The sequence below is a fragment of the Stigmatopora nigra genome, chromosome 10 (assembly GCF_051989575.1).
Source record: "Stigmatopora nigra isolate UIUO_SnigA chromosome 10, RoL_Snig_1.1, whole genome shotgun sequence".
Classification (NCBI taxonomy): Eukaryota; Metazoa; Chordata; class Actinopteri; order Syngnathiformes; family Syngnathidae; genus Stigmatopora; species Stigmatopora nigra.
Window position 1 is genome coordinate 1,275,460 of NC_135517.1, and position 26,852 is coordinate 1,302,311.

At 36.5% G+C, this 26,852-nt stretch overlaps 1 protein-coding gene across 1 annotated transcript in view; it reads left to right on the forward strand.

Moving 5' to 3' along the window:
• Window positions 1-26,852, forward strand: part of cdh22 (cadherin 22) — a 150,418-nt gene that overhangs the window by 97,143 nt on the left and 26,423 nt on the right. The window contains exons 9-12 of the mRNA XM_077725839.1: window positions 3,561-3,855; window positions 18,060-18,179; window positions 23,064-23,231; window positions 24,967-25,148. Of these exons, the coding sequence (XP_077581965.1) occupies window positions 3,561-3,855; window positions 18,060-18,179; window positions 23,064-23,231; window positions 24,967-25,148 (765 nt within the window). The remainder of the gene's footprint in view (window positions 1-3,560; window positions 3,856-18,059; window positions 18,180-23,063; window positions 23,232-24,966; window positions 25,149-26,852) is intronic.

A 26,852-nucleotide genomic window follows, 5' to 3' on the forward strand; every position in this document is an offset into this window, starting at 1 on the left:
TTTAAAGGAGAAAACAACTTTTAATATTTTCGCAGCTATTTTTCGTGAAGGAGCTCTGAAGGAGTGTTATTGTTCGACGTAATTGCCGTGGTCCAAAAGTACAACGCATCATTCTGGAAGGTCTTTTTTTTTGCAAGATGTTTTCGTATTATCTCGCGTTTTGGCGTGGGCGCCAAACTGACATTTTTTGTTGATGGCTTTGTAAAAAAAAAAAAAAAAGGGGGGGGACACAAAAACTATTGTTTCCTTTTGTGTTTAAAAAAGAAACCACTTGTCAACCTTTAAGACATTGATGAGTGAACGTGGGTTGTCTTTTTTGGGTCAAAACACGTTATTTTTTTGCTGTTTTTTTCCCTTTTGTGCTACCACAAAAAAAAAAATCAGACGTATGTCTTGGTTTGTGTTTTTTTTTTTTAGTTTAATGAAGACCTGCTAACAAAAAAAAAGCCTTTGTTGGCTTTGACCTTCATCATTTAGCGGTGTAAGTGTGGGTATGTGTGCGGGTGTGTTCAAACCGTCAACTCCAATCATTCCAGAAATGATAGACTGACAGACGGATGGGTCTATTCAGCCCGAGGTGGGGGAAGGAATTCCATCATGGCTGCAAAATGATGAACTCAAAAGTGTATGGCGGTGCAGGGGCAGTTGACCGTGCGGGTGTGAAGTATGTGTGTGTTTCGGGTGAACGAGTTTGTGGACGGTAAAAGGTTGCGCGAGTGCGTACGTGGATGGCGCCGGCCGTCCTTTGAGCAATTGAATTAACGCACGGTGACAACATTTCAAGCGCATTCTCCTCAGTGCAATCTTCTTTGGAAGCGTGGAATCGGGCGAAAGTGTATTGAGTGCTGCGCATGGATGAATACGTTTATTGACTAAAGATGCAACGGCGTGAAGGGAAACATTTGGTGGCCGAGAAGTGTCAGGTGGACTTTAAAGTCTAGATGCAAAGACTCCAATTGAGCACAACAACAATACAAATTGGGAAAAGTACAAATGCAAATAGACACAACATAAATATAGATAGTCACAGAAACAACCCCAATTGCCCACAACATGAACCCTAATTCTCCACAACACAAATCCCTATTGAACACAATATAAACCCCAATTGCCCACAACACAAACCCCAATTTCACACAAAACCAAACCCAATTGCCCAAAAGACCAAACCCAATTGCCCAAAAAACCAACCCCAATTGCCCACAACACGAACCCCAATTACCCACAACATAAACCCCAATTACCCACAAGACCAACCCCAATGGACCACAACACAAACCCTAATAGCTCACAACACAAGCCCCATTTATACAAAAGAACCCCGAATTGCACAAAAGAACCCCGAATTGCACAAAAGAACCCCAAATTGCACAAAAAAATCCCAATTTCACAAAAGAACCCCAATTGCACACGACATGAACCCCAATTGTACACAACACCAACTTCAATAGCCCACAACATGAACCCTAATTGCACACAACAACCCCAATTGCATCCATGAACCCCAATGCACACAAAACCAACCCCATTTGCCCACTAGACCAACCCCTATTGTCCACAACACGTACACCAATTGCCCACAAAACCAACCCCAATTTCCCACAAAACCAACCCCAATTGCCCACAACAGTACACCAATTGCACACAACACAAGCCCCAATTACACCCAAAACAAAATAATACCATAATATAAATCTCTAAGCAAATTTCCTTAACTTACATTTACAAACTCTGTCCATATTTTTTCATAATTACTATTAACCAAGAAAAAATAACATCCAATTGAACAAAATCCTACTAAATTCCATTTCCAATCATCTACTACAAACCATCCACAAAAAAACAACAACAATTCAACGCAACAATACCTACGTTAAGCTAGCACGTTGGCTAGCATCCGACATCCACTTCACATACCTTGAGATCGAGGGTTCAAATCCCCCGTGGGATCTCACCTTCCCTAATGGAGTTTGGCCATATTCATATCATATCATCATCTGGAGAATACGTTCATAGCTGGCGGCCATCTTGGGTAGGGCCACCATTGACTTAGAAAACAGATCTCGAAAAGTACAAAAAAATCCGATCCTACTTTCGCTATTAATACGAAACGAGCAAAAACTTAACAGTAAGATTGGACAATTGTAAAAATTGGCACGGCCTTAATGAGGAAATTTAAGAATCGTTTGTGGGTAATGGCGCCTCGGGCTGATCGGGGGGTGGGGGGTGGTCCATTCAATCCCATTAGAAGGCAACTATTGGCGTGATTTATCACAAATCCTCCGAGTTCCCATTTCATCTGGCTTTAACAAGTGGCGGAATGACTTTGAACACCTCATTTGGGATGGCCGTCCTTTGTGAAAAAAGGTGTAAATTACCAGCAGGAGCGCCGTCTTTTTGTCACCTCCTAAATGATGACTGGTGTAGCGACCCGGTGGGAAGAAATTGGACTGTCATTGTTATTAGGGGGGGGGGGGGGGGGGTCATACAACAATTCAGGAGATGAAACGGTCAACTTGATGAAAACTTTTAGATTCTCCATTGAAATACATGGAACTTTTTCATCTAGACAAGTACCAAACTTTTGTTTTTTAAATATACGTATATACATATATATATTTGGAAGTATTTTGCTGTCAGTGGTAATGAAACATTGATGTTTTAGCAGTAAATGGGTTAATTTTGCCCTGTTTTTGTTCTTAAGGTTTGTTAAAAATATTTTTTTGCTGTTTGTTTTGCCGAAAATAACATCTAATAAAACCATGGCAACAGGTTAAACATATTATTTTATGAGTTTTTGGGGGTTAACGGCACAAATAGGGAGAGAAAAATATATTTCATTTTTAATATTTAATAAATTTTGCACTTGAATCTATTTATTTAAAAAAATGAACAATTATAAAATATGTAACACATTCTCTCTATGGCCCCTGATAACACCTCCATATTTGTATTATTATTATTTTTATAATACTTCATTACAATATAATATAGGCTCTGATTTACTTTAATTATTATTAATTTATAATACTTCATTACAATATACTTTCTTCAGAAGAAATTTCTTGTATTTGGGGGCTCACAGCAAAAATAGGGACACAATTGTTTTTATTTTTGCATATTAATTAAAAATATTTATGTCCATAAAATATTCTAACACTTCTGTTTAACACCCCCATTCCTTGTATTATTATAGTTATTATTATTAATATAATACATAATTATTTATTGTATTTGGGGTCTAACAGCACAAATATGGAGACAGAAAAAATAAAAAAGAGATTTTGCACATATTTTTCTTTACTAACAAAAAATATTTCTGTTATTAAAATAATTTATTGAACATATTCAGTTTATGATCCCTAAATAACACCCATATTAAACTCATTACTTACCATTAACAATAGACGCTAATCCCATAAAATCGGGATGTCAACATTTTTCAAGACAATAAATGATGAATAACTTGAAACATGTTTTTAAAAAATTAAGAAAAATTTCAAAATATGACATTAATATTTCCAAATTGACGACTAATATCCTCCTTCATTTCCCCCCAGATCCACACCGACTCCGACGAAGGCGAGGGTAACATCAAGTACACCATCTCCGGCGAAGGAGCGGGTAGCATCTTCATCATCGACGAGCTAACTGGCGACATCCACGCCACGGAAAGGCTGGACCGCGAGGAAAAAGCCTTCTACACGCTCCGTGCACAGGCTCGAGAACGCCTCAGCGACCAGTTACTGGAACCCGAGTCAGAGTTCGTCATCAAGGTCCAGGACATAAACGACAGTGAACCCAAGTTCTTGGAGGGACCATACATCGGTAGCGTAGCCGAGCTGTCTCCCATCGGTAAGTCCACTAATTTGTCCAAACCTTTTTTTACGCCAAAATGTAAACAGATTTACCGTATTTTCCCGACTATTTGGCGCACCGCATTTAAAGGCGCAGGGTCAGTAACCAGTGCTATTTCTGTATTGTGCATTATAAGGCGCCCTGTGTATTTTGGAGAAAATTTAAGCCTTATAGTCGTGACAATACGGTAGTTTGAATGTCATGGGGAGGTTGCCTGTACCAAGATGGCCGCCCCAAGGCTATATATTGTCTTTTCATGTTGGATTTGAATTGATCTTATCGCGAATAGATGTTCAATCCATTTGAAGTGGGAGGGACGGACAATTTTTCAAAGCAACTGCCATTGATGATAGCAGACATCTTCAGGGCGGCCATGTTGGTAGAGGCGCCGTTCGCTACCATTCCTTCTACTTCAAGCAAATTGGACGTCGACTAGTGACAAAATCATTTCCATTCAAGGCAGAAACTTAAAAAAAATAAGGCCTGTCATAGCAAAATGGCCTTAAGGCGGCCATCTTTGTAGAGGCACAATTCCCATCAAAGTCAATGCAATGGCATCGAAATGAAGTCATAACTATGGCTTCCATTGAAATATTTAAAATATAAAAATATTAACATTCAAAGCAGAACATTACAAAAAATCTTGTCATAGCAAAATTACTTCAGGGCGGCCATTTTGGTAGTGGCTCCAATCCCTTCAAAGTCAATCAGCTTTGGAATCTAAATCGTCATAACTAATTTTAATTAATTTCTCAATCGATTTGTTTTCTTTTGATGATTTCCTCAATGTAAAAGCTTCAAATATTTACTCCCTAGCTGCCATTGACGGTACTACACATCCAAAGTAGATTTAAACCCCCGCAAATGTCCAAAAAACATCTTTTAGCCCCAAAAAAAGCAGGCCAAACCAGCATTTCCACTTCCACCATCTCCAAAAATAGAACCCCTGATATCCAAAACACAAGAAATATGAATATTTTGTCCTCTGGGGACGCATAAAAATGCCAAAAAGGACATTATGCTAAAACGTCCTCCTGTCGGGAGCGTGGAAAATAAGAACAAGCGCTCAGCGGTCCAGGAAGGGGGAGGGATGACAACAAGATAGGTCGCCGCTGGGAATCAAACAGGGAAGATGGAGACGACTGGCGTGATTGCGTTACTCGTAGACGAGACGTAGAAGCGTCTTCTGACAAAGTCCTGAGGAGGGAAATGATTACAGGTGGAAATAGAAGGCGTCTGGAGCGTTCCCGTGACGGCGGCGCATGCTGATGGAGTACTCCGACGCCCCCGTTGCGCTTATTTATCGTTGAGAGGCCAGACTGAGTCCGACATTGGATTCAAATAGGGAAACTGGGCTCTCCAAAATGGCGGATGTTATTGAGAATGACTTGGGAGGAGGCAGAGGTACTTGGCTTTTATGGACTTCAGTCAAGTAGGGGTTTGATATAGTTATTAGAGACGGGGTGTCAGATTCGGGTTGGTTCGCGGGTTGCTTTAACGTCAACTTGATTTCATGTGGACCATTTTTGATAGAATATTCAGATTTTTTTAATTTTTTATAAATGGATTAAAAGCCCTGAATATTACGTTTTTTATAGATTTAAAACAATTTTTATTTGAGCTTTTTTTAAATATATTTTTAGATTTTGCAAAATGATTTTTGAACTAAAAACACAGAAAAAATGGATTAAAAAATTACAATTATTGATTTAAAAGGGGGGAAATCAGTAAAATTAATATACATCTATACTATTCCGTTTTTATAGATCTACAATAATGTTTATTTTAGCTTTTTTTTAAAATATATTTTTAGATTTTGCAAAATTATTTTTGAACTAAAAACACAGAAAAAATGGATTAAAAAATGACAATTATGGATTTAAAAGGAGAAAATCAGGAAATTTAATAATCTATACTCTTCATTTTAATTTGATCCTAAAACAGAAAGTCGGCTCTCATTATTTAATTTCCTGGGCCACAAAAAATGATAAGGTGGGCCAGATTTGGCCCCCGGGCCGCCACTTTGACAACAATGCTCTAGATTTTAGTTATATTTTTTTCGTATTTTGTCACATGGTAGTTTAATTGTCAAATTATACTAAAAAAACTACTTATTTAGTGCTTAGTCGTGTTGACTAATAGCATTTTTTTTCGTTTCTAATACCGATTTTGACACATAAAGGTCATCAGATGCCAATATTTAATAATTAAAATAGTTTTAGATCGATATCTCAGAACTAAACTATAGTTAGAATTTTGTAGTTTAATTGTCAAGTAAAAATAGTGAAAAAAATTACTTATTTATTGCATAGTTTTATTGGCTAATAGCATTTTTTAGGTTTCTAATACCGATTCTGACACACAAAGGTCACCAGATGTCAATATTTAATATGTATATATTTTTCAATATACGATAAAACTAGAAAACTACAAGCAACAAACAATTTAAGTAAACATCGAGTCGAGGTATACATTTCCGATGGTCTAATCTGGAAAAAAAAATGTTAGCAGCCTTTGAGGAAAGACGCTAATATCGTCGTCGCGCAAGACTTAGCGCTTTAGCTTTTGAAAGCTCGAGAGACCTCGTTCAAGCCGCATTAATATTTCAACGTTGACTATTGATGGGGTAGCGCACGGGGGGATTCGTTGAAATATTAATGATGCTTTCCAAAACGTAAACATTAAGGCGGAATTCCGATGTAAGCCGCCACCTGCCTGCGAAGACGTTGAGACGGAGACGTCTCCGTCTTTGGAGATCAACTTTCCAGCAACAAAAAAAAGCCGCTCCGCTTTGACACTTTAGATTTATTTTTATAATATTTATATTTAGTCGGGACTTGACTGTGGGAGAGCAAAACCAAATTTCTTTACGGTAGAAAAACATCAGGAAAGATGAAATTGTCCATTGAATAATATGGACAAAATGTGTTAGACTCCGCCCTTTTTAAAGGAATATGAATTGAATTGAATGTTTTTATTTCATTATAGTATAAGTATAATGAGGTTTATAGCTTTGACTTAAAGTGCACGAATAACAACAACAAAAAGACAAATAATAAATAATAACATTAAATAATGAAGTAGGAAAGTACACAAATAACAACAACAAACTTAGACAAGTTAATAATGATATTAAATAATAAATAATCAATAAATAAGTCAGAAATAAATAAGTAGTCAACAACATAAAAACGAAAGTGCAAAAATAACAACAAACAAACAAATGAAAAGATAAATCATCACAAAATTATAATAAAATTAATCAATAAATATGTCAATAAATAAGTAGTCAACAACATAAATAAATAATAATAAGTAGGCAAGTGCACAAATAAAGAACAAACAAATGAAAAAGAAATCATAAAAAATAAAGAATCAACAAATAAGTAATAAATAAATAAGTATTCAATAACATAGATAATTAGGAAAGTGAACAAATAACAACAACAACAAACGAAAAAATAATAATAAAGAATCAATAAATAAGTCATGAATAAATAAGTAGTCAATAACATAAATAAGTAGGAAAGTGGACAAATAACAACAACAAACAAAGAAATGAAAATATATATAATCCCTAAATAATAATACAAATAAATAATCAAAAAATAAGTCAGAAATAAATAAGTAGTCAACAACATAAATAAGTAGGGAAGTAAACAACTAACAACAACAAAGAAACCAACAGAAACAATCAATAAATAACACTACATAATCATCAAAAATAACATGATATAAATAAGTAAAGACGGAATAAATGAGTAGTCAACATAATAGATTAGTAGTCAACATTAAAAATAAGTAGAATTACTTAATACTTCATTGCTCATGCTAGGTTGTTATAAGCATAATCCCAAACATGCAAAATAAACTTAAATAGTACTTAAATATAATTAAAAAATATTTCTGTTTTATTATTTTACTGTATTATAACCTATTAAGCCAAATAAATGTGCCAAAATCATCCAATTCCGTCATTTCCCGTCCTATTTCCGATCATACATCTCGCCCCGCCCACTCCTCTAAGCCCACCCCAAAGCCACGCCCACATCTCAGCCCAACTCAACCAAGCCTAAACAGCAAATTTCGAATTTTGTACTACAATTTTCCCAACCCACATATTTCCAACAGTCCCACCACATCAATACTACTGCGTCTTTTTTATTTTCTTCCTTTTTTTGTCGTCGATTCAACCGAGCTTGAAAAACAAACGTACTATTTATAACCGTGTAATGCAAATCGTCAAACTCTAAGTAGAAATAAACAGCCAAAGGTAAAGCGACTGACGACGTGTTAAATATTGCCGTCTGCTGTTTTCTTCCCAAGCGTACATAATTCATACAAATTACCCACAAAAGCATTCCGAGTACTTTTCAACTTGCAAAGCAGGCAAAGACTGTATAAATTTCCCACTCTGAAATATGTAGAAAGAATAAAATGTCAAGTTTGAAGGAGGAGAAGCAATTTTCAGCTTGACATCAGAAAAGATTCCTTATGTAGATAAAAAACTACGAAAAAAAACTTGAGGGTTACGTGTTTTCTGCCTTGATCGGATTTAAGGACGTGTAATGTCAGGAATTTTATTCCATTTTGTTACACCACCAAGTTAAAGTTTGGCCTTGCCTCCAGTTATGCGTATATTATTATTATTTTTTTCATACTTGCTTGCAATGGAGTGGAAATTTTGCTTTTTGAAAGTGAGGGAATCAAACTCGGGCCGTATTTACGTCAAGTCGATTTTAGGTGGGCCGGAACATTTTAGGTAAAGTGGTACTTTGAGATATGAGCTTAATTTGTTCCGGGACTGAGCTCGTATGTTGATTTAGTCGTAAGTCAAATGAATGTTTCCCATAGAAATGAACTAAAAACTAATGAATTGGTTCAAATTGTTTAAAAAAAACACCAAAAAACATGATAATGAATTGGAAAAAAACATTTTTATTTGTTCTGATTTGCCATATATTAACAGATCGTATCTCAAGATAAATATTTTCTCAAAATGTTACTTGTATCTCAAGATAAATATTTGCTCAAAAGTTGTACTCATATTTCAAGATAAATATTTGCAAAAAATATACTCGTATCTCAAGATAGGTATTTGCTCAAAATTTTACTCATATCTCAAGATAGGTATTTGCTCAAAATTTTACTCGTATCTCAAGATAAATATTTGCTCAAAATTTTACTCGTATCTCAAAATTAATATTTGCTCAAAATTCTACTCGTATCTCAAGATGAGTATTTGCTCGAAATTCTACTCGTATCTCAAGATAAATATTTGCTCAAAATTATACTCTTATCTCAAGATAAATGTTTGCTCAAAATTTTACTCATATCTCAAGCTAAATATTTGCTCAAAATTATACTCATATCTCAGGATAAATATTTGCTCAAAATTTTACTCGTATCTTAAGATAAATATTTGCTCAAACTTTTACTCATATCTCAAGATAAATATTTGCTCAAAATTTTACTCGTATCTCAAGATAAGTATTTGCTCAAAATTATACTCGTATCTCAAGATAAATATTTGCTAAAAAATTTGTACCCGTATCTCAAGATAAATATCTACTCAAAAATGTACTCGTATCTCAAATCATTCATATGTTGGGGCACTCATATGTCAAGGTATTACTGTAGAAAAATTCCTATTTTTTAGTAGCAATACCATCGGATTTGAAACTTTAACAGTAGCTGTAGTTCAAATCAATGTTTTTTCTTCACATAGTTTGTATTGTCCACACTTGTCCACACTTTTATTGCTCGGCTACCGTGAGATAGCTCCTCCCCTTTTCTGGCCAAGCGCTACATTTGGATAGCCCCTTTCCGTCACGCTAACAACAAACGGGACAGGTCGAGGCAGCGGTGACTTACGATCGATTGTCCCTGCCAGGTGTCCTTACACTGATGGCCGATGATACCCCGCACGGGGTTCGCGTTGATTGATCGGAGCTGATCGTTTAGCAGCCTCGTTTAAAAATATCTCCGTCCAAGAGTCGCAGACTAATTACAAAATTAGAAGACACCCCTACTGTAGGGAATGGTGGAATGTCGACATGCTCCGCCCACATTAGCTTAGCTAAAAAATGCTAATTTTCGTATGAAATGTTCATCCAAAATGCCGTCTTTACAATTTTAAATGTATTTCTCAGGAGTAGATGTCCGTCCAATCAATTTGAAGTGAATTCCCTGCCAAATCGCCCACTTAAAATGAATTGGACAGCTCTGGCAGATATTTTAACCTTGATAAAGTTCTAACTTGAGACAAACTAATATAGTTAGTTGCGAAGTAATAGGAGTTAATTTGGTGTCAATACATTGACTTGGATGGGAACGTCACCCCTATTAACATGGCCGCCCTGAGGCCATCTTGTTAGGAGGGTTGAAAGGTCTCTTTGTCCTGAGATTGTGAATTTAAATGAGTTCATCACCAGTTTACATCCAATATTTTTGAAGTGAGTTACCATTCTTTCAACTGGATTGGACGTCCATCTTTGTCAATGGCAGCCAATGTGTTTGTTCTATTGCTTATTTTTAAATATTATCTCATTAATAAGGAATGTAAAGCTGGTGTTGGGAGTTTATTTCTTAATTTTTGGAGTCTGGGAGGAAACCGGAGTACCCGGAGAAAACCCACACAAGCAATGCAGACTCCACACAGCTGGATTCAAACCCAGAATCTCAGAACTGTGAATCCAACGCGCTAACCACTCATCCGCCGGCCCGTCTAAATAATAACAATAAATAATAATATAAATTCGTAACAAATAAGTACTATATTTTCTCGCATATAAGCCTTATTAAATGATGACTGAATCAAGGGTAAGGCTTATATGCGCATAAATTAGACTTGATATGCACAAAACGCCATAACGCAAAACAATATGGCCGATATGGTCATTTATTTCAAAATTTAGAAACGATAAACCGCTTTAAACACTTAACAAAATTTATTTTGAAATCTATGAATCCTGGTTGTACTGGTCACATGACTTTTTAAATTTAACTTCCTTATGATATAGACCCAAACAAATAATGTCCATTTGATTAATAAAGTATCTCAGAAATACCACGTACAGTAATTTTTATCAATATTTTTCCTTCAAAGTAACACATTTGTACTCCCTATTAAAACCACGAACATGGAGTCGAAAATTGTGAATCAGGGTGCGGCTTATATGCGAGAAATTGTAAAATTCAACGAAATTAAGGCCATTTTAAAAATTGTGAATCAGGGGGCGGCTTATATGCGAGAAATTGTAAAAATTCAGCCATTTTAAGGGTGTGGCTTGTACACAGATGCGACTTATATGCGAGAAAATACTATAGTCAACACAGCAAAGAACAAACATAAAAATATCCAATAAATAAGTACTCAACAATAAAAACAGAATAAATTAACAACAGAAAACAAAGTAGTAGTCAACAAATATCACACAAAAATCCCTGACATATTTTTTTTTTTGCGGACCATAACGCCTTGACAAATCTTTTCCTTTTGGCAGCGTACGTTAGATTTATCTCCGTACTGGCAAATATTGTCAGCAAAACAAATAGAATGTAATATAGCGACGTGATCTATTATAAATCGCAAGTTCAAAGGCTAACCAAAATTGGATTTACGAGGCCTGTCAGGAGGAATGAAACATCTCCCTAAATCCTAGTCCAGATCTCGCAAAAGATCAACGTACGTCGCCTTTTTACGACACGCCGGGTTTCCCACTCCTTTATGAGGCCCCGCCCCCCTAGACAGAATGAATCTTGGCAGAAGTAGTGACAAAATAACATTTGATATGAAAACACCTCTGTTTTTACGGCGTTACTAAATGATCCATCATGTGAGGCGGGGAGCGGTCGCCGCCAGTCGCCAGAGCCTCGTCACCGCCGCCGCCAGAAGCTGAGGTGGACAGAAATCTTTTTTTTTTTTTTTTTTTACGAGACCGCTCCCTTAATAGCCGCCAGTCACGCATGCGGCTAGCGAGCTTTCGTGGCGGTCGCCCTTCGCTTAATTGAACGGTCGCTCGATAATGTGGAGTTCACGCAAAGCCTAGGTTTTGGGTTCAAACTGACCTTTATGCATGTGGAAAATTAAGTTGGTGTACCTCAATGTTTGGTTCACATCACTAAAAAAAATCAAAATGATTCATATTGCATTAGTAGCAGTAGTAGCAGTAGTAGCTGCAGTAGTAGCAGTAGTAGCTGCAGTAGTAGCAGTAGTAGCTGCAGTAGTAGCTGCAGTAGTAGCAGTAGTAGCTGCAGTAGTAGCAGTAGTAGCTGCAGTAGTAGCAGTAGTAGCTGCAGTAGTAGCTGCAGTAGTAATAGTAGAAGCTGTGGTAGTATTAGTAGCAGTAGTCAGTAGTAGTAGTAGTAGCTGCAGTAGTAGCAGTAGTAGCTGCAGTAGTAGCAGTAGTAGCTGCAGTAGTAGCAGTAGTAGCTGCAGTAGTAGCAGTAGTAGCTGCAGTAGTAGCTGCAGTAATAGCTGCAGTAGTAATAGTAGAAGCTGTGGTAGTAGTAGTAGTAGCAGTAGTAGCAGCAGTAGTAGTAGCAGTAGTAGCAGCAGTAGTAGTAGCAGTAGTAGCAGCAGTAGTAGTAGCAATAGTAGCAGCAGTAGTAGCAGCAGTAGCAGCAGTAGCAGTAGTAGTAGTAGCAGTAGTAGTAGTAGTAGCAGTAGCAGTAGTAGTAGCAGTAGCAGCAGTAGTAGCAGTAGTAGTAGCAGTAGCAGTAGTAGTAGCAGTAGCAGCAGTAGTAGCAGTAGTAGTAGTAGCAGCAGCAGTAGTAGTAGCAGTAGCAGCAGCAATTGTAGTACTAGTAGTAGTAGCAGTAGCAGCAGCAATTGTAGTATTAGTAGTAGTAGCAGTAGCAGCAGCAATTGTAGTATTAGTAGTAGTAGTAGCAGCAGTAGTAATAGCAGTAGCAGCAGCAATTGTAGTATTAGTAATAGCAGTAGCAGCAGCAGTTGTAGTATTAGTAGTAGCAGCAGCAGCAGTAGTAGTATTAGTAGTAGTAGCAGCAGTAGTAGATATGTTAGGTTAGGTTAGGGAAATTTACCTTGAGATATGAGTTTAATGCATTCCAAGCTCGTATGTCAATCCACTCGTATCTCAAATCCATTTCCCACCTAAAATAACTTAATACAAATTAATCCGTTCCCAACCTCTGAAAAAAAACTGCCAAATTAGTATATTGCCATGGAAAAATGTTTTTTAATCGTTTTAATTCACCATCTATGCTCACAAAGCAACAAATACATATCTAGTAGTTATCATCTGCAATATAATGTGACATTATTATGTGCAGTACGGTTTGGAGTTCTTTATAACAATTTATTTTGACTACTTCTTAACTTTAAAAAATTCAACATAACCTTAATTAACCCTTAAAACCAAGTTGAATACTTTCATTATAAATGAAAAATTTAACTTCCGTCTTTCATCACGAATACATTTTATTTTTTACTACTTTTTCCATTATTTATAATTGGAAATAGAACAAAAAATACATTCACCCAAATCACCTTTTACAATATAAAAAAAAAAAACTTTATGAAAAACTATATTTTTTTCCCTTAAAGTGACTTTAACACAAAAATATTTGACCTTACTAAAACCTCTTTTCATGTAATATACACTATTACTATTGAATAGAAATATCTCAGTGCATTAAATACTTTTAAATAAGTGTAGCGTTTAGCCTTGAGAGGTCCCAAACCAGGTGTTATTATTATAATTATTATTTTCATATTTTCAATAGGACCAGTTTGAATATGGAGGACCTTTTTTAAATACTTTGAATAGCAGTTTATTTCAATTTTAGTTTGAATGTGTTCAGTTCAGGGTAAAGTCCTGTTTTTATATATTTTTTTAATCCTTTTATAGACAAAAAAAAACATGTTTGGACTTAATCGGCTTCATTATTGGATACCTAACGCTACGTTAACCACTATAACAACGACTGCTGCTGTGCTTTTTATATTAAAACAATACAAAAATACGCTATTTATTGAACCTGAAGGTTTTTTAGTGCAAAAATATGGTATATCTTGATTAATATTTATTTTTAAACAGATATAGTCATGCTTTTTGGACATTTTTGGCTCATTTTATGAAAACTCTGATCAGATTTTGTTATCTGATACTCCCAAAATTGGGCGCTTTTACAGTAATCACTTAAAAATCACGGATATTGTAGAGTGTGTGTCAAAGAGGTGGCCCGGGGGCCAAATCTGGCCCGTCGCAGCATTTTGTGTGGCCCGGAAAGTCAATTATGAGTGCCGACTTTGTGTTTTTTGATCAAATTAAAATGAAGAGTATAGATGTATATTACATTTCCTGATTTTTTTCCCCTTTTAAATCAATAATTGTCATTTTTTTAATCCATTTTTTCTGTGTTTTTAGGTCAAAAATAGTTTTGTAAAATCTAAAAATATATTTAAAAAATGCCAAAATAAATATTGTTTTAGATCTATAAAAAACGGAATATTTAGGGCTTTTAATCCAGTTCTTTTAATCCATTTATTAAAAAAAATTAAATATTAATCAAGTTTTCAAGTTGACATTAAAACGGCCTGCGAACCGACATCCTTGTTATAGAACAAAAATGGCCAGAATCATCAAAAAACAGTATAATAACCCCTATTATCAGAGCCAAAATGAGTAAAACGAAACAAACCATACTTTTCAAAAACATATTTTCCCATACAAAAGTTTTTCCATAGCATACACAATTAAAACTAATCCAAAACGTCTCAAATCTTCAAAAAAACAGGCCTGAATTTAGGCCTCTAACCACAATCTATACGTCATCCAATATTTGCATTGCATACGAACCAAAGACGATTGCTTCAATTTATTGGACATGTCCCCCCCGTCAGCGACACAATCTTCATCAGTGGACCACCAGGAGACATTTTACGTATGTCAAATCTCCTTCTTCAATAAGAATTCCGACTCGTAGACTTTGGCATTTTAATGCTAACACAATAAAGAATAATTTGCATTTATATGGTTCTTGCAAAAGCACCTAACAGCACAAACCCGCATTTTTTTTCTTACCTGGGGAAAATTAAGATAAGAAACTAATCCAGAGGATGGAAATGCTTTTATTGGACTTAGTGCCATCGGGCCAAGCAGGTGGGCGGAGTTAACAACCCCAAAGTCCGTTACCAATAATGATGAGGGGGTGGTCTGGATAATGTAAGACCGCTATCTGGCCCCAACTGGGATGGACTCTATCTTTATCTCTTTCCATTGTGGTTAACATGCGGGGTGTCGAGGAAACTGGACATGTGGTGGAAGATAAGCGGGTGCTTTTCATTGGAAATCGTTTGGTTTAATTGACACAAGGGCGTCCGATCCTTGTTGGAATCTATTCATTAAACTGGTTAGAGTATCTATTACAGATGCATGGATTGAAGTTTTCTGTTGTGGGGATTGAGACCTGATTGGTTTTTTTTGTATGTTAATTGATAGTTTATTGTGTTGTGTTGTTTGGAATACTGTATTGTACTAGGAAGAATGGTTGGAAATGGGAAAACATGGTTAAGAATGATTGAATTTTTCCAGACAAGGAATTTGGGTATATAAAGAAAAGATGGAAAAGGTGGAAACCAATGAGAATCCTTTTTTTTATTCGCTTCTATCCTAATGGTTGGTAATGGGAAATGGAAATGGGAAAATGTGGATGAGAACAATCAAATTTTTTCAGATACTGACTAGAGTATATGAAAAAAAGATGGAAAATGTGACAACCAATGAGGATCCTTCGTCCATCTACTTTCATTGTAGTGATTGGCAATGGAAAACGGAAAAGGGAAAGGGAAATGGGAAAACATGGTTAAGAATGACCACATTTTTCCAGAAAATGAACCTGCATATAGAAAAATAAAGATGCAAAATGTGACAACCAATGAGGATCCTTCCTCCATCAACTTCCATCCTGATGGTTGGAAATGGGAAATGGAAATGGGAAAAAAATTATTAGAATGCCCAAATTTTTCCAGATAAGAAACTTACGTATATGAAGAAAGATACAAAATGTGACAACCAATGAGGATCCTTCCCCCGCCGACTTCCATCGCAACGGTTGGAAATGGGAAACGGAAATGGGAAACAGAAATGGGAAAACCTGGTTAAAAACGACCACATTTTTCCTGTTTACGAAAAAAAAGATACAAAAGGTGACAACCAATGAGTATCCTTCCTCCATCAACTTCCATTCTAACGGTTGGCAATGGGAAAACGGAAATGGGAAAACGGAAATGGGAAAACGGAAATGGGAAAACGGAAATGGGAAAACGGAAATGGGAAAACGGAAATGGGAAAACGGAAATGGGAAAACGGAAATGGGAAAACGGAAATGGGAAAACGGAAATGGGAAAACGGAAATGGGAAAACGGAAATGGGAAAACGGAAATGGGAAAACGGAAATGGGAAAACGGAAACGGGAAAATGGAATGAAAATGGGAAAACATGGTTTTCGAACGCCTCCATTTTTCCATACAAGAAACTTAAATATATGAAAAAAAATATGCAAACGTTGACAACCAATGAGGACCCTTCCTCCATCAACTCCCCCCTCCTCCAAGTCATTGGCTGACAGAAAGTGAACAGCGCTTTGACACTGGCCACTAATTAGCACCATTAGCATACAGCCATTCGCCGGCCTAACGGTGGCTTGACAGGGCTTGGGGAAAGGCTACAACGTTGACCTTTGGCGGACACCACCAGCTGTCAGTAATTACCCGCAGTGACAGCCACAATAGCCGACTCTTTGTCCTTGAGAGTGTCCGTCTTCACCATTTTTTTTACCCTATTTATTCCCACTCCGAAAACATGCTTTGTTAAGCGCTATTGTTTCTCAGCTCGTGGTGAAGAACCTTGAAATGGGGACGCCCCGGGGCTCAGCTTTCGCTTAAAAACGTGACTAAACGATTGGATGTAACACTGCATATAAATAATACCCCCGAACCATGTGACGAGAAAATTGCAGGGTTTGGTCGTGGATGGCTTTTAGATCAGAAAAAAACAACAATGACTAGTTGTTGCTGTTTTTTCATTTACTGATACAATTGCGGCACGGTGAGCAAGTGGTTAGCATGTATGCCTTGTAGTCCTGGGTTGGAAGTAATCTAATGAGGATACTAGTTGAAGCATTGCAGGAATCCACCCAAAAAATGACAGTGTTTTCCGCACTAGACGGCGCAACTAAGAGACTACCATTTTCTGAGAAGCTGGCATTGTAATAATCTGACACCCCTTTCTACTGCTACTGCTACTACTACTAATATTATTACTGCTACTACTACTAATACTACTACTGCTACTACTACTAATACTACTACTGCTACTACTACTAATACTACTACTGCTACTACTACTAATACTACTACTGCTACTCCTACTACTGCTACTCCTACTACTACTACTACTCCTACTACTCCTACTACTACTACAACTCCTACTACTACTAATACTGCTACTACTACTACTGCTACTCCTACTACTGCTACTCCTACTACTGCTACTCCTACTACTACTAATACTACTACTGCTACTCATACTACTCTTACTACTACTACTGCTACTCCTACTACTACTAATACTACTACTGCTACTCCTACTACTACTACTGCTACTCCTACTACTGATACTCTTACTGCTTCTCTTACTACTCCTACTACTACTCATACTACTACTACTGTTACTACTACTACTACTACTGTTACTACTACTACTACTACTGTTACTACTACTGTTACTAATACTACTACTGCTACTACTACTACTACTGTTACTACTACTGTTACTAATACTACTACTGTTACTACTACTACTACTACTGTTACTACTACTACTACTGTTACTAATACTACTACTGTTACTACTACTACTACTGTTACTACTACTACTACTACTGCTACTGCTACTGCTGCTACTGCTACTATTACTACTACTACTACTACTGCTGATGCTACTACTGCTACTACTAATACTACTACTGCTGCTGCTACTACTGCTACTACTAATACTACTAATACTACTACCACTGCTACTGTCTGATGATAATCTGCTGCTCCTTATGTATGAAACAAATTTTAATTGAAAGTGCACCTTATATCATGGAAAATGCGGTATTGAGACTTATAGTAATTTTTAAAAACAAACTTCTTGCCCTAATGAAAAATTGTCTCTCTTTGTGGACAGGAACATCCGTCCTTAAAATCACGGCGTCCGATGCCGACGACCCATCGTACGGCAGCAGCGCCCGAGTGGTCTACAGCGTCCTGGACGGAGAAAAGTTCTTCACCGTGGGCCGACACACAGGTAAACAATGACCCTTGTATTTATTTTCTTTCTTTTTACCTGAAACCACCTAAAGCCAAGAAACCGCAATTCCCACATCCAATCACTTTTGTGTCTCCGCCCCCTAAAAAAAAACATAAAAGCAATTGACCAAAACAAGTCACTCTATATAACATGTGACCCAATGACTTTGATTCATTTAACCAAACGACTTGGCCACCATTGATTTCTTACCCCGAAGCCTTTAACAAAACAAGCGCAAAGCATCATGGGAAATGCTATTCCAGTGATAATTTTACAATTGGCACACTGCGAGTCCCAGGGATTCGCTTGTCTGAAAACTGTGCGTCCCAGGAAACTTGTCACGAGTCCCAACATACTACGGATGCAAATAAAACATAAACAACGATATATAAACATTCAGATTTAATTTATTTATTATATGGTTTAGGGTTAGGGTTTATTTATCATTGTACTAGTCTTTCAGCTCGTAGATCCTCCTCTCTTTGCAGCCAAAAGTCTTTTGAAATGTGCGTATTTTTCCTTGCTTCCCCCGTTTTGCTTCATGATCATCGATCGAATCTTCTGCAGTTCTTTTCTTACTAGTTGTATTTTTAACTGCGAAATAACTATCCAGACTGTTTTGCTTTTTCTGAAACATTTTTTATCTTTCTTACACTATTACGAAACTCTTGCTATCGCTTTCTCTCCTTCGTCTGCTAGTGTCTGCTAGTCTCGCGAGAATTATTTCGCAAAGATTATGTGGAATAAATTGGTTTGCTATCGGATATATGTGTTTTGGTTTTTTTTTTGATAAAAATTTCTTTGCGTCCGAAAAAAGCACATTACTTGAAATTGTGCGTCTGGAAGAAAAGCTGTGCGTATCAGACGCAGGACGCAGAGGTAACGAGAACACTGCTATTCTGGCCGTGAAATATGTTGACTTTAGCGACGGCTACATTAAAGACCCTCTCTTTCCAAATGGGTGTTACATTAAGAAGGCAACAACGGGAATAAATGAGTGGACTGATTGTATGGACATTTTCCAGGACGGATTGCTGTGTTTGTGGAGATAATGTGTTTGTCTTGAGACGCGCTGAAAACAACACGGCGGCCATTGCCCCGAGCCATTCCTGCAGGCAATGTTCTCTGTCACGGTTAACAAATTAGAATCAAGATCGCTCGTCTTCCTCAAGTGCCGTTCCTCTAATCACAAGAGTTTGTGTGGTACAACCCCACGGGGTACTTGGTCCAACCACAGAAATACATGAAAAGTACTTTTCCGAGTGTTTCCAAGTGATTTTTTTAGTTGCTAAAATGTAGAAAGCTTAAATTACAGTCGTACCTCGAGATATGAACTTAATTCGTTCCGGTACTGAGCTCGTATGTCGATTTACTTGTAACTCAAATCAACGTTTCCCATAGAAATGAACTAAAAACTAATTAATTTGTTCTAACCCTCTGAAAATAAACAGCAAAAACAGAATATTGGATTGTAAAAACATGATTATTTATTCCAATTCGCCATTTATTAACAAAATAATGAATAACTAGGGGTTTAATAGCATTAAAGTGTTAAAATAGTACTAAAATGTGTTTAATAGTAGTAAAATGTGTTTAATAGTACTAAAATGTGTTTAATAGTACTAGAATATGTTTAATTGTACTAAAATAATGTGTTTAATCGTAGTAAAATGTGTTTAATAGTACTAAAATGTCTAATAGTACTAAAATGTGTTTAATTGTACTAAAATGATGTGTTTAATCGTAGTAAAATGTGTTTAATAGTACTAAAATGTGTCTAATAGTACTAAAATGTGTTTAATTGTACTAAAATGATGTGTTTAATAGTATTAGGATGTGTTTAATAGTACTAAAATGTGTTTAATAGTACTAATGTGCTTGATACTACTAAAATTAGACAGATTTTGCAGAGAAAGACTTTTTGCACGGCAACGTGCTCGTAACATAACATAAAAAAATTAAATTAACTTGGATTGCGATGCAGAAACACTCAAAAATAAGTTTAATCTAACCTTACACTAAACTTAATTCTAATTTAGTTTTATATTTTGATACATTTTGTCTCCCGGGTTGGCTCAATTGGCCCCGCCTCCACGTTGATTTTCAGATGCAACCTATCCAGTCAGCTAAGAAAAACACAAAAAACGACAATGCCTCCAAATATTGAGCTTCAGGACCATGTTTGTCTTTCTTGCATGTTCTAGTCATAAGATTGATGTTTTCTATGTTCAAGCTGATATGTTATCTTTTTAAGATCCATACATTGACTTTGCATTTGACATCAACTTGATTGATCGCTTCACATTCATTTTCCAAGGTTGTCAACGTGCAAAGTTTAATAAACCCAAGTAACCGCCTTCAACCTTTTTAAGGCAATTTAAGGGTGCGGCTTATACGTGGACGCGACTTATATGCGAGAAATTGTAAAAATCAACTATTTCAAGGCCATTTTAAGGGTGCGGCTTATACACAGATGCGGCTTATATGCGAGAAATTGCAAAATTCAACTATTTCAAGGCCGTTTTAAGGGTGCGGCTTATACACAGATGCGACTTATATGCGAGAAATTGTAAAATTCAACTATTTTAAGGCCATTTCAAGGGTGCGGCTTATACACAGATGCGACTTATATGCGAGAAATTGTCAAATTCAACCATTTTAAGGCCATTTTAAGGGTGCGGCTTATACATGACTTATATGCGAGAAATTGTAAAATTCAACTATTTCAAGGCCGTTTTAAGGGTGCGGCTTATACACAGATGCGACTTATATGCGAGAAATTGTCAAATTCAACCATTTTAAGGCCATTTTAAGGGTGCGGCTTATACACAGATGCGACTTATATGCGAGAAATTGTAAAATTCAACTATTTCAAGGCCGTTTTAAGGGTGCGGCTTATACACAGATGCGACTTATATGCGAGAAATTGTAAAATTCAACTATTTTAAGGCCATTTTAAGGGTGCGGCTTATACGCAGATGCGACTTATATGCGAAAAATTGTCGAATTCAGCCATTTTAAGGGTGCGGCTTATACGCGGATGCAGCTTATATGCGAGAAAATATGTAAAAAAATATTTTTCCTCCTAAAAAAACACCCTATGCATTGTCCAATCAATCAAAAGTCAGTTAAGTCAATTTAAAGGCAAAACCCCAATCAGACATTTTCACTTAGACACAAAAATGATAAGAATGTCTTCCATGTGTTTTATCAAATTAATATTATCCGCACTGGAGATTTATTCCACTATTGGTGTGCATGGTCACGACCGATAAAATTGGGGAAATATTCCAGCATCGGATTGTGGATCACATTTGCAAAAAAATGAGGCTTTTTCATGAATAAAAGCCTCATCTGCATCAAATCTCCGCCATTATGTTGATCAGGGTTTCCACTTCTATTTCTCAGGCTTTTCCGAAGCGCTTTTGATGAATCGCCGGGGGAAGAAAAGACGTATTTGTCGTCTACTTAACTGCCTCACTTCGTGAGCTGCATTGGGGTTAGCGCTAGGACGCGGTCAAGGGCTAATGGCGTCTTGAATCATTGAGTTGTATTCCCAAGTGCTTTGGTGGCGTGCTAAATTCCAATGTGGGTAATCTCCCAGGGAATTGGATTACGGGGTGCAAAGTAAGAGACTGTCGGGGTTAGCAAAGAGCAGGTCTAACAAGGAGGACAATGTACTGAGCAAGAGTGTTGAACTTTAAAAATTGCTCTTTTAAATGACTTACCAAATGGCAAGAAAATGACCTAAAGAAATGCCATTTTTTTGGTATAAATGGACGGTCAAAATATAACCAAATGTCACGTTAGGTCAGTGATGTGTAAGGTCATGTTATACGTAAAGTAATTCACAATTTTAAGACAATTTTTGCTATTTTTGTGTGTCGGTTTGGAAAAAACTAATGTATTTCCGCACTATAAGGCGCACTGGTATATTAGGCGCACTGGTATATTAGGTGCACTGGTATATAAGGCACACTGGTATGTTAGGCGCACTGGTATATAAGGCAAACTGGTATATTAGGCACACTGGTATATAAGGCGCACTGGTCTATAAGGTGCACTGGCCTATAAGGCGCACTGGTATATAAGACGCACTGGATTATAAGGCGCACCTTCAACGAATGGCTGTTCTTGAATTTTGAAGTTTGCGGAGGGTTAAAAATCTTGAAAAAAATGTGGGTGTTTCTTGATACAGTGGTTTTGGTGGAATAATTATGAAGAAAAATGGCCAGATTTGAATGTTTTCCTACATTTCAAGTTTTATAGGACCTAGAAATACAACAATTAACTTTTAAAAAATCTGTTATATTTTGCATATTCCTCCTGGGCTTCCGTGGGTATTCCCTGGGTACTCCAGTTTCCTTCCACATACCCAAAAACATTGCATGCTAGGCTAAGTATATGCTAAATTGTTCCTATTTACAAATGATTGAATGTTTGTCTCCCTCTGCCCTGCAATTGGCTCGCCATCAATTCAAGTTTTCTCCCACTTGTTACCCATATTTGGCTAGGCTAGGCTCCGGCACCCCTTGCAAACCTTCTGAGAATATGCCATACAGCAAAATAAATGAATGAAATTACACTGGTAGAAATGTAGTGTATTTCATTGCAGTACTCGGACACTTCATGATAGCAGCGTATGCTTTTTTTTTCAATTTTTTATTACATTTTCAGTTCCGTGAAATCCATAATTCCGTTTCAGTGTCATAAAGTGATGCACGTACACACCCGCAAATGCGACACAATCATGTTGAGGTGAAATTGGTCGCCCGATGATGTTTGGGGAGGAGATTCCCACATCTTTGAGTACCGATATGAGCTTTTTTTCTGACTATGTGGGTATTTCTTTCCCCTATTTTTTTCCCCGCCTATCATTAGGGATCATCATGACAGCCGTGGCCGATCTGGACCGCGAAACACAGGATCGTTACGAGCTGGTCGTCAAGGCGACCGACATGGCGGGACAACTGGGCGGTCTTTCCGGCTCCACCACGGTGACCATAGTGATCACGGATGTTAATGACAACCCGCCACGTTTCCCGCAGAGTGAGTCCCCGACACGCCGTGCGACTGACTGAGATCAAGAAAGACGCGGATGTTTGAAACGGTCTTGGGGCGAGCCTTTGAAACGCGAGGGTTAGGGTTAGGGGGGGTGCGTTTGACCGCCGCTGGTATAAAAGAAATGACCATAGTTTTGCTTCGAAGCATTAGAAACGTCTGTTTTCGTTCAAAATACAAAGGTGCCTCTACTTACAAATACTTCTACTTACAAATACTTCTACTTACAAATGCCTCTACTTACAAATGCCTTTACTTGCAAAAACTTCTATTTACAAATGCCTCTACTTACAAATGCCCCTACTTACAAATTCTCCACTTATAAATGCCTCTACTTACAAATGCATCTTCTTACAAATGCATCTACTTACAAATGCATCTACTTACAAATGCATCTACTTACAAATGCATCTACTTACAAATGCATCTACTTACAAATGCATCTACTTACAAATGCATCTACTTACAAATGCATCTACTTACAAACATTTCTACTTACAAATGCTTCTACTTACAAATTCCTCCACATACAAATGCCCCTACTTACAAATACCCATACTTACAAATCCCCCTACTTACAAATGCATCTACTTACAAAAACGTCTACTTACAAATGCCTCTACTTACAAATGCCTCTACTTACAAATGCCTCTACTTACAAAACTTCTACTTACAAAACTTCTACTTACAAAACTTCTACTTACAAAACTTCTACTTACAAATGCCTCTACTTACAAAACTTCTACTTACAAATGCCTCTAATTACAAATGTCTCTACTTACAAATTCCCCTACTTACAAATTCCTCTACTTACAAATTCCTACACCTAATTGGGATATTTAGTGTTTTTTTAAGGACCATGGAACAAATTCGAGAATTTACTTATAAAATACTGCTTTTTTTCCTCAAAATTACCCAACAAGTACTGCACCCTTTTTCAAAATTTTATAAATTGAGGTAATTTAGTCTGAAACAAATTAAGTCATTGTCAAAAGTGGTCAAAATATGACATTTTTTATTACCCGAAGGCACAAAATGGCCACCCCCATGTCCTGTTTCAATTCCTCTTTAAAATACTGTGTTTATTTAGTTCTTTTCTCTACCTTTACATCTATAAAATGCATTCTATGTTTTTTCCAATTCTCAAATCAGGATCTTTATGCACATAATTATGGCCTGGTCAATCTTATTTAAGCAAGGAACTCGATATTTTACCGTTTTTTTGTTGCTAAGCCATGCAGAATAAGATCATGACTTTCAAATTGCAACGTTCCAAATAGCAAACATATCGATTAAAATAATGAAAAGGCAGACTCGTCTATCGATGGCTTTTTCGTCAATAAGTTCTCGCTGCTTTATTTTCATTTAGGTGAGCTCGTCCAATCAAATTTCCCTGTTGGCTCTAAACAACAAATTTGCTAAAAAAAAAACATTTGTTCGTTACATAGAAAACATTTGTTTTATAAATTAAAGACAACCCTAAAAAATCCTTTTTTCTGACTTTCTACTTGAGTTCCAGCTGAAGTAATTCAGCCCGGATTGAACTGGTTATGCCTTACACATTTTTTTTCCCGTTATTTCTGTATTCATGACTTTTACGTCTCATGTTTGCGAAAAGAATCCTCACCGGGGTCGTGATAGACTACGAATTTAATCCGGCGTGATAAAAAGGAAATATGCGGGTGAAGGAATTCCAAGTTTTTTCTACTCTTCTTTACGGTAGAGATGTACCAGTTCACGGTGTCGGAAGGTGCGGCGGTGGGGACGCCTGTTGGACGAGTCATCGCTAGCGACGCGGACATGGGGGACAACACGGACATGAGTTATCTGATCCAAGAAGGTGGCGAGCTCTTCAAGGTGACCACGGACGCCGTCACGCAGGAAGCTGTTGTCTCCATTAAGAAGGTACTATGTGGATCTATATACCGTATTTTCACCACTATAAGGGCCACTTAAAAGTCTTAAATTTTCTCCAAAATTGAAAGTGCGCTTTATAATCCAGTGCGCCTTATATATGGAAAAAAACCAAAACCAAAAACGAAAAACCACCACTGTCGGATATTAAAAAAAACACAGACAATACTATTAAATATGCAGATCTTAGTTTACAACATCTTCCATCATATAGCTCCTCCCCCACTGCAAGATTTTATACAAAAAAATCCAAAACATCAACAATGGCTGGCTCTAGAGGTGACTGTAAAGTAGTGAGTGAGTGCTTCATACCTGGAAGTCAATAGCAATTACCCTATTTTCACCACTATAAGGCGCACTTAAAAGTCTTAAATTTTCTCCAAAATAGACAGTGCGCCTTATAATACATTGCGCCTTATATATGGAAAAAATGTCATTGATTGAGGGTGCGCCTTATATTGCGGTGCGGCTTATAGTCGTGAAAATACGGTATGTGTATCTATGTTAATGTATGTGTATCTATGAAAATGTATATGTATATGTTTATGTATATGTATATGTATATGTATATGTATATGTATATGTATATGTATATGTATATGTATATGTATATGTATATGTATATGTATATGTATATGTATATGTATATGTATATGTATATGTATATGTATATGTATATGTATATGTATATGTATATGTATATGTATATGTATATGTATATGTATATGTATATGTATATGTATGTTTCAGCAACACACATGTATTTATTCATTCATATATTTATTTATGTATTTACTTATTTATTTTTACTTATTTATGTTGTAATTAATTTATTAATATATTTATTAATTATTATTAACTCTCAAAACAACCATTTTTAAATAGTTAATAGCGGAAAAAAACGCAAAGTACTTTTTAAGTGAACTTTAAAAAAAACATTTTTTTAAAAATAATTAATAGCAAAAAAATCACTAATTCGTGAATTTGACTTAAGTGGACACGCGCTAATTGAGGGATTACTGTAGATCTCATATGGGACAGTGTGTCAAAACGCAGGCAAATTATTCTATTATCTGGTTGAAACTCCTCAATTCACTTAAACCATCATCCTTAGCTTTCAATGGGGTATTTTTTTTCTGTGTTAATGTTCCGTACGGTTGCCGTTTTGACAGTTTACGTTTTAGTGATTTCAGTCCTGGAACACATCCAAACAATTAGCCAATAATTAGCCCAATGGGGTTGGTTGGCGTAACGAGCCTAGATTATAACTTAATAGAGCAAACGGGCTCCATCTGCCTCCCGTTTTTCTCCCTTTTTTTGGGGAGGATAAAAGCAAATAAATGACTTCTAATTTATTCAGCGCAATATTCAACTTAACCAGACATCCAGGTTCCATTGATTAAAAAATGTCAAATTAGCAACCCATTATAGACAAGTGATTATTTTGATTAAATTCTTGCAGAAATGAATGGGACATCCAATGCCATCAATGGTAGTTAATCAGTAAAAAAATGTGCTCTGGTCAAGATATTTTCAAAGTGTTTATCACTAGAGCGACCGATCCTTTTGAAATAGAGAGTTTGGAGTGAATATAATATTTGTTCACTTGCTGCCAGATCTCCCACTTCACATAAATTGGACATCATGGATAGTTAATGGTAGATAATGAGTTAAAATGTGCTCCGGTAAAGATAA